Here is a 14,282-nt window from a genome sequence, read left to right on the forward strand (position 1 = left end):
ATCCTTCAAGACATTCAAAACCCACATGGACAAGGTCCTGAGCAACCGGTTCTAGTTTACTCTGCTTTGAGCAGCAGGGTTGGACTTGACAATCTCCACAGGTCCTTTCCAACTTTAACCAGTTTGTGATTCAAACTTACTCCAATTTATTAGGGTCTCCCTATATTTGTTCAATTACATTTAAAAGTGACATTTTCAGATAGTTTTGCTGCATGTAGAAGGTCAAACCCTATAGCCTGCAAAGGGAATTAAAAAAATCCTAGAAAATTTCCATTTATGAGTTCATTAAAAAAAAAAAGAAACAATGAAGGCTATTTACATGGAATACTTTTAACATGAACACTCCTTTGGAACATTTTCAAGTGTCATCAGTGTACCAATGTACTCATTAGCACCCAATGTCTGGTACTACTGACAACAATGGTTGTCACGTTACCTGACAAATCAATCTTTCTCTCCACTCTAAGTTCAAGAATGAGATAAGTAATAGGTCACATGTCAGAACATCTACAGCATATGACATTACCTGGCAGTACAGACGAAGCAGTAAGAGTCAGTCGTATTTTACCGGACATTTGGGGAAGCGCAAGGAAAATGGGTGCTGGCAGAATTGTGACATGTTCCTATGGGGAAGCCATGAAGATGGGGGGAAGAGGAGAGAGAAATCTAAGAGAATACTAACCCACTTAAGAACACCCAAAAGCAATGACAAAAAGGATGAGGGGAGGGAGAGGGTGAGAATATTTTTGGATATTTGTTCATTATAAAATTTGTAAACTTCTTACGCAAGTTGAAAGACTGATTGGTCTATGACCATTGCAGAATGCAAGTGGGTGTCTGTTCTACTACTACTCCTGCTTTAAACAGGCTGACAATGGGAAAATGAGGGATAAAAACTAAAGACGTAGTATATATGTATACTACAGACATAGTATTGATGCTAGGATGAGTGAATTACAGGGTTGTCTTTTCATAAAACAGTAACAGTCAGAATGTCCCAGAAGGCAAGAGAGATGACAGAAAGGGAAGATATTGGGGCCTGCTTCAAAACAAAGAGTTTCAGGAATTTGGGCCTAAACACAGCTATAGCTAGTTCTGGTTTCTACCACTGCAAATGAGAGGACAGCAAGTTATCAAATTCTTCCTTTGTATTTAGGTAATGGCAAAATTGAGTAGTACTGTAAGCAAATAAGAAGTACAAATCTTAATGCAAAGAGCACTCTTGTCTGACTGCCCCTGGCAAAAGAACAACATCGCCCTGTGCGGGGCAGGGGGGAATCTACTTCTGCCCTAGGTTTTAGAATAATAATTTTAGTTTTACCATCTGCAGATCCTATTTCTTCAGGATAATTCTGAGATCTTCTGAAATTTTATTTAACTTTTCACAGAAACTTCGTGGAAAGTTTAACAGATAAGACTGAAAATACAGAATGGTAAGCTTGTTTTATGGGATCTAGTCAAGCAGCACACCAACTATAAGCAAAAAGACAGAGAATATATACGAGAATATATACCAAACAAGCAAGTAGTAACCAAGAACCATCACATTTCAATTTACACCTTGGGGCTATGCTGGATTCCTAGTACCATCAGTTTGACATAAATTCCATGCTTATATTTCAGCTAGTCAACCAATGATCTCTTCCCTTTCCTCAGTAGAGCACTGACAGAAGCTCTGTTGGTTTGACAGCAGAACTTTACTGTGCATTTAGGATTCTCTTGGATTTTTTTCTGCTTTTTGGATCCCTGTCAAAAGACAGACTGGCCAAAATTCTGAGACCTGCAGTTGCACCAAGAACACTGGAAACCACAGCAGAACTTGGCTGATTACATACATCACCTACAAATAACAGAATCTTATACAGACAGCTAATGGCTGTATCTATTCTTCTATGTTTTGAGCAAATGTTTGCACAGAAGCAACACATTTTCCCTCAACAGTTTTCACTTTAGCAATTCTCCCATCGATTATAAAAGATAATTACTGAACCAGGCATATTAAAACAGTGGATTGCCCTTTATAGTGCACTTACACCCTTTGATAGAGAGCAAATCAATTATAATCACTATAGGACTCTTTGAGGTAGATAGGACTCAGTTAATTGTTTAAATGAACATGGAAATGACTGGACTACCACTAGCAGCTGACACCATAAGACAGAAGAGTAATTTTTGTGGATGGACAATTCAAAGCTCCATGCAGAAAGACACTCAGAACAAGTAAGGATCACTATTAAAGAAGCTCACATCCCTTTATAATATCATGATCCTTGTTAATGTGCTGCCCAGTAGCACCTGCTTCTTGATAAAAGTTGCTATTTTAACAAAACGCAGCAAGAAAGAGCTTAAAGTAGCGTAACACATTCACCATGAAAAGAACGACATTTAAGCAAAGAAGTTTTTAGTAATGCAGGTTGAGAAGACTGTTAGTGCAGCAAGCTGGAGTTCACCTTCTGCAACCTCATCAAGCAGTACAGTAATCTTCTTGTCTTCCAACAAACGGTCCTTCAAGAACTTCATGAAGATTCCATTGGCCAACCCTGACTGCTGAATTTCAAAAGCTTCTGCTCCTTGGCACCTATAGATCACCAATATCAGAAAAGGAAAAAACACTAAAACATCTGCATGATTAAGGTCAACATGAGGACAAAAGGAGTAAAGTTATGTTGGGAATGGGGGAAAGAAACCCTACAATTTGAAAACCAGGTTGTGTCTATGGCCAACCTGCTCTTCATGTTCATTTGCAAGCAACTCATCCTGGGAAGATTTCACTTTCGATCAGGCCACAGACCAGAGCTGATGTCAAACTGTTTATATGAGGAGCTTAAATTTCTCATAGAAGACTTCATTAAAGCTCTTGACTACTTCTATTCAACAGCTTTTGCACTTGACTTGAAAACTGACAAGAGAGGTGTTATTTAGCTTTCTGCTTGAGCAACCTCTTCAAATAGTTTCAATTGCAGTTGTAACTTTATTCTTTACACCTAGAACAGGAAACACAGGGGCCAGCCTATATGCTACTCCTTCAATAATTTATTGATTTATATTTTTAACACATTTTTTTTCTAGAAATTTAACTTCCATTAACAGAGGAGACATGTGACCAAAGAGGGTACAGCACGTATGTTATAGTTCATCAACTGCTCCGCAGTACTTGACCTTCTGTACAAGCTCACACTGCAGTAAGTACTATTACTAAGTACGCAGAACATAACTCCTCTTTCCCCATCAGCACAAAGAAACAGAACATTATGGGTCTGAGGGTAAAATTTGCTTTTTTCTTCTCTGCATTTTTTTCATCTCTAATAAATAATACTTAGATGAGTAGAGCACTCCTACAAGTAACCATGGGATAAAGATCAGGAACACTGTCCAGCAGTTTCTGGTTTGCTGAATGCAGTTCCCTCACTGGTGTTACCCTATATCTGAATGGGAAAGTTAAATACTGGGAATCATTATGTATGCATTTCCACAGCCAGTTAGACTGTGGAATGATTCAAAGAACAAAGTAAAAAAAGACAGTATGAGGACACAGATATGGATATAAGTTACTGGTCCTTTAACATCACAGTTGGTATTTTTCTGTAAAAGATTAGCTATACAATCTCAGTGGTCATTTATGGCTTCAAAACCTCTGTGGCATAGCAGGAGAAAAAACTTCCTTACGTTGCATATCCAAAAACAATGTTGGCTGTAACCTTCAGAGCATCTAAGATAAGAATTGTGTCATCATATTCATTTCTGCAATAAATGGAAACACAAAAAAGTAAAATAATAATTTGAGAACTAATAATAGTAACAAACTCTACAGTTGTTCAACATACTGAAACAGCATAGTTTAGAAAGGGTAATTTTTTTCTCTCCTACAATCTGTAATGAATCCTGACTGCTAAAAGATAAAAATCAGCATCATCAACACTCTTCATGAAGACAATCTAAAGACACAGTCAGACATCATGCATTACCCAGATGAGGGCATACTATATTAACCAATATAAAGTCTGGTTACAATCTCTTAAAAAATGATTTCTGATAAATAGCCATTTTAGGTTATAACAAAAACTATATTAATTTATTTTATTAATTTATTTTCAAAACACAGTGTCTGCATAGTTAACATGAGGCTTATGTAGCTGTATTTTCTGTTTGGACAGCAGATTGTGAAGCTGAATTGGATCATTGGCATTTCATTAGCAGTGATGTTTAGAGGCTCTACAAACACTAAAGCACTAGCAATTTTCTATTACAAAACATTCCTTAGAGACCAGTTTTCAGAAGTGCTGACTCAAGAGCTGATTTCAAGTGCAAGTTTCATCAAGCACAGTAGTCTCTTAACATGGAATGAAAATAGTACTTTGTTTAGAAAAATATGATAAACCAGTTGATTCTTAAGCTCTAAATAAAGATACAACATCCCCAGCATAAAAGCAGTCCATGAAATCCAGGCCTCTGAAGAGTTCTAAAATAAGCACTTCACTTGAGCCCTTCTGTCAAAATAACATGCCTTTGATCATATGGATTCTCCTTCCCCCTCTAATGATGCAGACGGTTAATGATGCAAGGGGAAAGGGTCATTTTTCTTCTTTAAGATGCTTAATTTCACTTTTACCTAGTAAGACTGATGCTTTATAACTTTTAAACAACAACAAAAAAGAAGAAATAAATGTCATTCAAATCAAGAAGCAAGTATCTACCCATGGAAACAGAAAGTCTAATCACCAGCTTCACATTTCCATCCAAGGCCAAAGGCAAATTAATTCTATGAATGAATCCTATTGACTCTAAAAGCATCCAGGTGCAGGCTATCAATTCTCAGAACCATGAACTTTCAAGTAGAGTGAATTCTCAGCCTAGACTAAAGATTTCTCCTCAGTGTGAAGTCCAGCCTTCTCTCAAGATCCCTTGCTACTCTCTCAAAATGGCTGTTCAGTTTTATTTGTTCATTTTGAGAACAGGCTCAGTTTTAATCTGTTGCTGCAGTGAATAAACTGAACTTCACAGTTGGTTCCCAAAACTACAGTCATTATACCCTCTCCCTCTTATCGTGAAGCAAAAACGTCCCTCAAACATCTAATGTCGGTTCTCACTATTCATGAATTATGAAATTATACCTTTTCCGACACATATCCAGTAGGAATACATTAAGTCCTGTCTCTTTTTCCTGCATTAGTTTGAGGATGTTCTGCACACACAGACAGTTTGCAGATCTGTAGGGATTTGGAGCATCAACAGGAACCATGAAACTGTTTCCGTAGTTCTCGTAGCCGTGGCCAGCATAGTATAACAAACCTGAGAGTTCAAAATACGTGTGACTGAAAACACAGTTCAAGAGTACATTGGAACATTTCTATAAATCTTAGCATAGTCAAAAACTTCATGCACTATGTCCACACTATATGTCTGTGAGAGATTAAGACCATTCAAGCTACTCCAAGCAGGTTTTTTTAATATCAATATGCCTTTGTTAATACAGGAAGGAAGGGGAGGCGGGGGTGGGGAACCACATTAACATCAACTTCACAATACACACACAACAAATTAAAAAAAAATAATTCACTCATGCAATAGAATCAATTAGATACTTGCATCAAACACAAAAAGCTAAATACTCTTTAAAATGCTTTAAGTAGAGGTATGACCTCTAACAGAAATAATCAGTTATATATGATATATAAGTCACAGATATGAACAAGGAAATGTGCCAACTGTAAAACATCATCTTCACCTCTGCAATTAGGCAAAGCAAAAGCTTTGAGTTGCAGTGGATCAGTGCAGATTTTATAGATAGAAAAAAATAATGCTGAATGGTTTGGATGGATTTTTTTTTTTAAATGAGAGATGCTGTCATCTTTAAAATTATTCTTTAATTTTTTTTTTTACTTGCCATTAATCATTAGTAATTCTTAAAAGTACTTCAACTAGAAAAAAAACAGAGAAAAACCTTGCTTGCACTATGACAGCATTTTGCAAATTTTTAATTTTGCTGTTTTCTCCATAGAGTCAGTTTCTGCATTTGTTTTTGTCTTTTTTATAGGGAGGGATAAGAAATATTTTTACATCTAGGAAAAAAAAAGAAATTATTCCATGATCATGTTTGGTAGGACTCCAAAGCACATTCCCATTACCAAACTACCAACAACTCATTTTTAGCTGATTGCACCTACATCTCTTCACAGGTACAGACTCATGACTCTTGTGAGTCTACTAAACAAACAAATTCTCTGCATGCTTACCTAGACACAAAAGATTATCCTACATTCACCTCCCTCATGTGTCAATACACAACAGTCTACAATATTTTAAGATTTAAAATCTTCAATAAAACATGCAATAGTTTTGTATAAAGAAAACATATCATGCAATTAAAAAAAGCTCTTCTTAACCCTGAAAAAGGGAACTGCAAAAAAGGGCTTAGACTTTACTTATATGAATAAAAAAGTCATATCAATTTGCAGTAAGATTAGATGATCTTAGCATTAATAACCTTTACTGCCTTACAATGAAGTTACCAGAAACTTGTATGATTAAATGGAATTTTCCTATTGTCTGTTCCCAGTGCTGGTTTTGATTATCTATGGCAAGTTCCATCTTCTAAACAGAACTTTTATTTATCTATACAAAGCAGTCTAAGGGTCAGATCTTCAATTAGTATATAGTGCTGCAACCGAATAAAAGTCAACAGAGACAGGACAATTTATGCTAACTGAAGATACGGTCTTCTTACATCATTATTCTTACTAAAAATAGCTGTGAAATTTATGTCACAAAACTTGAATATTCAGAAAAAACAAAATAAGCTTTACCCTGACATACTAAAATGATCTACATTTAAATCAGCTTGTGTAGGCAGGTATGCTAGATGTTTTTACCTTTTCATTATAGATAGCTACAACAAATGAAAATATTTCTCTCACACAGCCCTGCACTTTTTGTAAAGGAATACCAAGATATAACTATAGCCCTTCAAATTAAGCCTTCGGTTCTCTTTTACTTGTAAGCTTTCAAGTCATTAACAACTATGCCAAGACCTTGCAAACTGCGCCATTCAATCAACAGTGCTCAATTCTTTTTATGGGAAACATGCATAGACAACATAAGCAGCCAGCAAGTGCATACAAGGTAAACTCCAGGATGCAATGTTTCACTTAAACAAAGAGCCTAATGGTTATTCATCTGCCAGAATCTTGGAAAATGGCAACAGCTTTATTTAATTAAAAGTTAGATTTCTAAAGGGCACAGAATTTAAAGTATATGATTAAAAACTTAAAAAAATAAGGGTACTATTGGGCTATTTATAAGAGTCCAATGGTTACCTGAGACAGGGCAGTGTAAAGAGAGCTAAAAATGAGGTTAAGCACCATGTGCATGACTCGATGTCAGATCCTAGGTTAAAAGGAAACTCTTAAATGTGATTTCCACAGAGTTTGGATCCAGACCTAAATCAATGTTGTATTTGAGACTATGTATATCCAAGTGTATGTTAGATAAGTAGTTGGACTGACTGAAGGAAACAAGTCTCTAATGTAAAGCGTGATTTACCAGAGTATTTCCTCAATGAATAGAAATATATCAGAAATAACAACTACATTTCTTTTATATCCTTGGCAGATGACTGTGTTATGCTTATTTGATGAGTACCTGCAACAGTTAATAAGTTGAGCTCAAGATCAGAAATAAATCTCTGCATACCCAGAATAAGCAGAGTAAAGATGTTTGGAGGGCCTCATTAGACACTTTGACACAATTTTAAGTAGGCTCAAGTTCCTCATAGACGTCAGCATTGAAGTGATATCTGCCTCTCTCTTGCCTTCTCTCTCTCTTCTTTTTAAAAAAGAAAGCAGCCTAACTATATTTAGCCTTAAAACATATGTGTTTATGCTTTTACCCTTTGTGGAATACAATATTAGTTGCACTCTACATTTAGAACAATATAACATAAGACAGAGAAGACAAATCATCATCACTTTGTTTACTACTCCTGCTCTTAAGGAACAGTATCTGATATGCCACTTTCCTGGCAGTAAGAAAGAATTACACAAGGTTGTATTAGGCATCATGAATACGTGTAACAAGGACTAAACAGAAGTAGCCACTATGCCTCTTCTATTTGGAGCTATGCCCACTAAAAATGCAATAAATCATTATCTATTTGTGCACTGACAGCATCTTTTATATGCTTTAAGCCATTAATAGTAACTATCCAGAAAGAACAAAGTGACCTTTTAAATTGAAGTAGTTATTGCCAAACACTACTGAAAGAATGCTCTACTTACCTTTCAGAAATATCAACTTGCTGGGAAAATGCAACTGCAAAAACATGCCTTATAAGAGCTTTCATACGGTGCTGGTGAGAAACTCATTAAACCATTTTAGTATTTTATGTTCTAAATTCATGCCAACAATTATAGGAAAAAATTGAGAAGGTGCAAGAATCTAAAAGCTCACTCAAATGTATAAGCACATCTATTTCCCAGGGAACAAAAAAAGAAAACTGCTATCAGAAAGAGTACTAAACTTTACTGCCATAATTAGTCTTCATGTCATGCAAGTTTTGGCTCTGACATAAATGCCCAAATGTCAGATCAGCTAGTTCTGCACAGACAGAGCATCAGGTAACACACCATTAAAAAAGCCATACTAAGAAATAATCTGACCTTGTGTTCCAAAAAAGAATCAAATAATGTTTTCTCAGGTGGGTATTACTAGAGGAATTCTGCAATTTAAATAGGACAACTGGCAGAACTTTTTGCTCTCTGTTCTAAATAATTTCTGGAATTGTTTATCCAACCTTAGCTTTTAGAAAAATGACAAAAATAGTGGCAGTCAGCAGCAAACTCCTCAAAGCCCACAGAAGAACTTTTCTTACGCTTCAAGCCAGGTCAGTCTAGGCCTTTTCCACACAGAATATGAAGGTCTTTGCTCTGTGCATCAATTCCACCATGCCCTCCCCCAGCTAGCACAGCCACCAGTTCTATCTTGTGTTTATTCCCTCAAAATCAAGTTTATGCAAGACAAGGAATCCCAACATATGAGTAATTATCTAAGAATCAATGCATATCAGTAGCAGCAATGCATACCAGACCTCACTGGTTAGTCATTATCCCAGCAGAAGGCACCTCCTGTGCAGTATATGGAGGAGAGCTTAAAATTATTACTAATATTCTATTACAGGTATCTTATAAATGGATGTGTGACTCAAATAACAAAAACAGAGGAAAAAAAAGAGAAATGTGTTAAACACACATCTTTTGGTATGCATACTCTGGCTTAATTTGTCCTTCTATATCTTAAACCAATACTGATGATACTGCAGTACAATCATTAGAGCAATGCTGCAATTTAGAGGTGAGAGCCTTCCATTTTTGTGGGGTGTTATTTTTAAGTTTGAAGAGTTTAAGGAAAAAAAAAAAAAGGGCTGCTGCCTGCTTAAGCAGCATAACCACTATTAAGCCTTCCATCTAATGTGCAAAGACACACAGAAAGAATAAATCTTATACTCTATATTCAGACCTTCCACAGAGCTGTGAAACAATAGTTGTACCTAAGTTCTGACCAAACAGGAATCTTAGTATTCAATTCAGTGAAAAATCCTTTATCACTGACACCTGCAGCAAGTCAGAACCTGAAGTTCATAGCTCACCAATTTCTCAGTTAATGCCTTTCCTTATGCAAGGTATGTTCTGCAAAGGATAATGTGAATTCTTCTCCGTTTTATTTTACTTCCTTAAAGTGCATACACAACTTAAGAGAACTACATTTTCATTTTACATAAACAAACTTCCTTCCGATTCGCTTTTTGAAGTAGAAATGCAGGTTTGCACAACTCTCACTCCCTGTCAAGGACATTATGAAAAACTCTGTGCTTCCCAGATCAGTATCTCAATAACTGAAAGGAACCAGCAATTCAAAATAAGGATTTCTACTTAACCTGAAAACTTGGCAAAAAAGAAGAGGGTAAAAAAGATATCCCACTCTCCCCGCCTCCACCCCAACACACCTGGTATCAGAGCACAGCTCACTGTCAAGGCAAAGAAAAGCACACTTCTTCCTCTGTTCTTTACAGAGCTGGTGAGCGAGGACTAAGAGAGCAGAGCAGCCCCTCCCAAAGAGCACCAGAAGGACAGAAATCCAGAAGGAAAGAGCATTCTGCAGACATCCAGTAGAAAAGACACAATGAACAGAAGGGTCCCACCAGCAAGCTGAGAACATATTCCATGCTGTACTTAGGGCTGTTCCCCACCTCCCCAACAGAAATGCAACCTAGCAGTCTAAGGGTGCCAAGGGATTGGCCAGCCCTAAGCAAATCATTAAATTGCAGGCATGGGGAAGGGAGGAGGACAACAGAACAGAAGTTTACAAAGAGGGTATGCAAGAGGTCTCCTAAAGGCAGCAAGGACTGCTGTCCAAGACTACACGTAGTCTTGTATACACAGTTTTCAACTACGCTGCACTAGCTTGTTTCCGTGATACACTAATACAGGTGACACAACAGGCTATTCTTGCTCTTCCTTAAAAGACTACTACAAATTAGTACTAATGACTTAGTACAAATGTGCATCTTCTGCACAGCATGTTGTGAAATATGCTACACAGATCCAGCAGCTTTTAGCAAACACATGAGTACTATCAAACAGAAAAGTGCACTGCAGTTTTAGGTGTGGTAAAAGAAAAAAGTTCAAATATTTTATCTGTTCTAAAAATAAACAAACAGTAACATTTTAACCAAAGTCAAAGGATATGCTGGTGGGTGTTCTTAACTTACTTTTCCCATTCTGCATACATGCTATTTACCATGAAGTTTGTTTTGCTATCACATGTAGTGAGCTGGCAGAGGTAAATACCAGATATTTGTGTACTTGATACATCACAAAATTGACCTACTTCAGAGGGGATATCACATGTTCTTACCATATACTCCTTTGTCCAGGAGAAGTAAAAATTCATCCACTGCGTTTCGCATCTCGGATTCAGTAAGATCCAGCAAAGAAACAACTTTGAAATCCAGCTGTCTTAGCAAATTGGTCAATTCATAGACATCGACCATCGGAGCCTTGAGCTGGGGGTGATTCCAGTAGCTCATATTTCCTATTAACAGAGCTACCTTGTCTGTGGCTGCAAAGAAAAAGGAAAAAAAAAAAAAAAAACCATCATCACATTTATATATTCCATGGGTTCAATACCTTTAAATTTAATTTCTTCCAAAGTGAAAATAGTATACAATCTCACTTCAGGCATAATATTTTATGTGATTTTAAAAGTCATCCTACATCAATAATACAGCTCAACCCTCTTCTCATCCAAAAAAACATTTCAGCATGGTTTGACAGTCAACATATCTGAACTGTGAGGCATCTCAGACTGGATAATCTGTCAAGAAATGAGTCACTCTAGCTATCTCCCATTTCTTTCATTTCTCTGAAAGCATAGACAATTACTGAATTCCCCCATGCAAGAAGAAATTTAATAAACATGAAAGTCTTACGGCAGGTTGCCAAAGCTACAGGCAGTATACTTTCCCTGAAACATCAAAATTTTTTATGCTTATCAAAAAGCAAACGAAAAACCATCACACACAAAAGACCACTTTCAAATCTCCATCTCCCATGTCCCGTCTCTCTAAAACACGGTACATTTAGGTGGAAACTTTGACAGGTCAGCAGTAAAAGTCTTTTTTTCTGTTTGTTAAGGTTTCTTTTTACTGTTGCTCTGGTTAAAAACAATTATACAGCGATATGATAAATTTACAAAATGCAGAGGGAAGTCTACTGATATTCTCATTGTTTGAGATATGTTTGTTTTGATTTTAACAAAGTCTGAAGTAATTCTGTCATAAGTAAACAAAGCAGCAATGAAAGGGTAAAAAAAAGTCACATTAACAGAAATGCTTTAGAGACCACTAGCCTAATTTTTATCAAAAAATTGCACAGTTAAGTTATAGAAAGGCACTTATTCAAATCAAGGCATTTCCTCCCTGGTTTGTTACTTCTCCTCTCCAACAGGAACTATTGTCCCACAGCTCTGGTGGCAAATGAGATCACATGAATGCCCCAAACCTACTTCAGAGTCAGTAACCCCACACAGCTAGATCCAGAAGAGAATCTCTGTCTGTAGCCTCAATGTCTAACATTTCACCTTCTTCAAACAAGATGTTTTAAACATTTTTGCAGCTGGAAAACCTCCAGGGTCTTGAACAGTGTGAACTATTTTAAACAGCACCAACTGAGTGACAGTGGCATACTGTCATTGAAAAACACTTTTAAAAGTACAAGCTTTGTAATTAATTTAGAAAATATGAATCAAGACTGGGAGCAGATACACTCCCTCTCACACTGATGAACCTGAAAGAGTGGTGAAATTTTGACAGAGGCCAGCAGGCTTTCCACCTGGTTTAGCATCAACAAGACAACATGCATGACCACAGTCAAGTCTACCATGCAAATTTAAGAATGTGATTAAAAAACCCCAGCAACTGTTCTTCATAACACACATATGCTATCCATCTATCTTTATAAGCTTCAGCTCAGGATCAAAGCATCCACCCACTGTGCACAGGAAGAGCTGAGCTTGCAGGGACAGCATACCCTTAGCAGACAGACTACCATCCCTTTTTATCACACCATCCTAATAGCACTATCTCCAACTGTCAAAGTATTCAAAGTAATGGAGTAACACACTGACTAAAGTCATGGCCAGAGGAATTTGAAACAGTAAACTGAAACAGATGAGAAGTTGTAGACGCTCCACCGGGTCACTAAAAATACTGGTGCCCTCACCACAGTTTACTACTGAAAGGGCATGCAAGCATTATAAAGGACTATAAAAATACACAGAAGTCTCCCTCCCTGCAGCTATTTACATGCACTACAGTTATTTCACTAGCAGTGGCAGAAGCAGCAATATTCAGAACCAGCAAAATCTATTTCCTAGATAGGAAATATATATGTTCGTTATAGCTACAAACCTACTTACCAACAGGTCTGTCATTTGATTGTTCCTGTAGGTCTGCTTGAAATAGATTAAAAGAGCAGATCATCAGTAATTACAGTCATAGCTGGCCATGTCAGAAAATGAACTGCATGTTCCATACAGCCATAGGCTATTGGTACTACTTTGCCTAATACATTACTAGTTTAAGACAAAAAAGTGCTCTTTTTTGTTGTTGTTTTGATGGGGTTTTGGGGTGTTGTTTTGCTGTTGTTGTTTACCTGATTTCCTTCACCCTCTTCCAGCAATCATAGCCTAATAGGATATGAATAGCTAGTTCTATAAATTAAGAATTAATAGATACTTACAGTATAATTTTGAATCTTACAAACTGCACATCAGCATTTTCAGTTACATCAGTTTATCCTCTCCAAATGAAATGCACATATGAAAGATAGGGAATGCTTAGCAGGGATGACCATCTGTACGTGAAAATTCTTTTATTTTGTAATTCACAGAGGGATGGCAGAACCAATGCTGTGCCAAGAGGAACAGGTAAGTGATAGGCCAAAGTGGTACACTTTGAATAACATGTTACATATCACAACAGTACCACTTCAGTGACTAAAACTAAGTGTTGGCAAAAGTAAACGTATCTTTGATGTCTAACCCAGGAAATTATATGTCCTTTGTGATTTGAGATTTTGGGAACACTGTATCAGGGATAATCCCTTATGGAGCACTACTCCAGATCTACATTTCTATAATAAACATCAAACTGGCTTCAAATCACATTAGCTCACTTGAACATGAATGTAAGAAATATACCATTTCACCACATCATTGGTGACAGCCAGACACCTTACGTCTTTTTCACCTTAATTATCTGGAAAAGCATCAACATACTAAAACTTAGAATCCAAAGAAGCCACAAACAAGAAAGCAAAAGATAATTCCTTCTGTATTTGTATAAGTATACATGCAGTATAAAAGACCAGCTTTGTGTGATTTTACAAAGATAATAACAACCCTATGATGCATTATATTCTTCAAGTTAATTTATTGGAACCAGAAAGCTGTGCTGCTCTTAACACGATATCTGCCCCTATTAAATCCCCAGTTATAAACACATCCAAATAATGTAAACTATATATTGTAACCCAGCTAGGCTTCAGTGATTTGTAATGTAAAATGAAGATGCGAAATTAAAGTTTTTCAAAACTTATCACTTACCTGGTTTTTGAAGATCACTTAGATCTTCTGTGAAGAAATACACCAATAAATCATAGTTTAAACAAGCAGCAAAAAATACATTTTTATTAATAAAAATATAATTAAGTGTCAGGCCATTATTAATA

At 36.6% G+C, this 14,282-nt stretch overlaps 1 protein-coding gene across 7 annotated transcripts in view; it reads right to left on the reverse strand.

The window, feature by feature from the left end:
* The window catches only part of MALT1 (MALT1 paracaspase), a 39,911-nt gene that overhangs the window by 8,048 nt on the left and 17,581 nt on the right, over window positions 1-14,282 (reverse strand). For 3 of the 7 annotated variants that reach the window (XM_075021666.1, XM_075021661.1, XM_075021659.1), the window contains 6 exons: window positions 14,158-14,184; window positions 12,970-13,005; window positions 10,909-11,112; window positions 5,112-5,289; window positions 3,667-3,741; window positions 2,451-2,578 (listed from right to left, as the gene is read on the reverse strand). In XM_075021666.1, coding sequence (XP_074877767.1) covers window positions 2,451-2,578; window positions 3,667-3,741; window positions 5,112-5,289; window positions 10,909-11,112; window positions 12,970-13,005; window positions 14,158-14,184 — 648 coding nt within the window. The remainder of the gene's footprint in view (window positions 1-2,450; window positions 2,579-3,666; window positions 3,742-5,111; window positions 5,290-10,908; window positions 11,113-12,969; window positions 13,006-14,157; window positions 14,185-14,282) is intronic. The other 4 variants (XM_075021662.1, XM_075021660.1, XM_075021665.1 and 1 more) reach the window with 3 other exon arrangements.

This window comes from Buteo buteo, chromosome Z (genome assembly GCF_964188355.1).
Source record: "Buteo buteo chromosome Z, bButBut1.hap1.1, whole genome shotgun sequence".
Taxonomy (NCBI): Eukaryota; Metazoa; Chordata; class Aves; order Accipitriformes; family Accipitridae; genus Buteo; species Buteo buteo.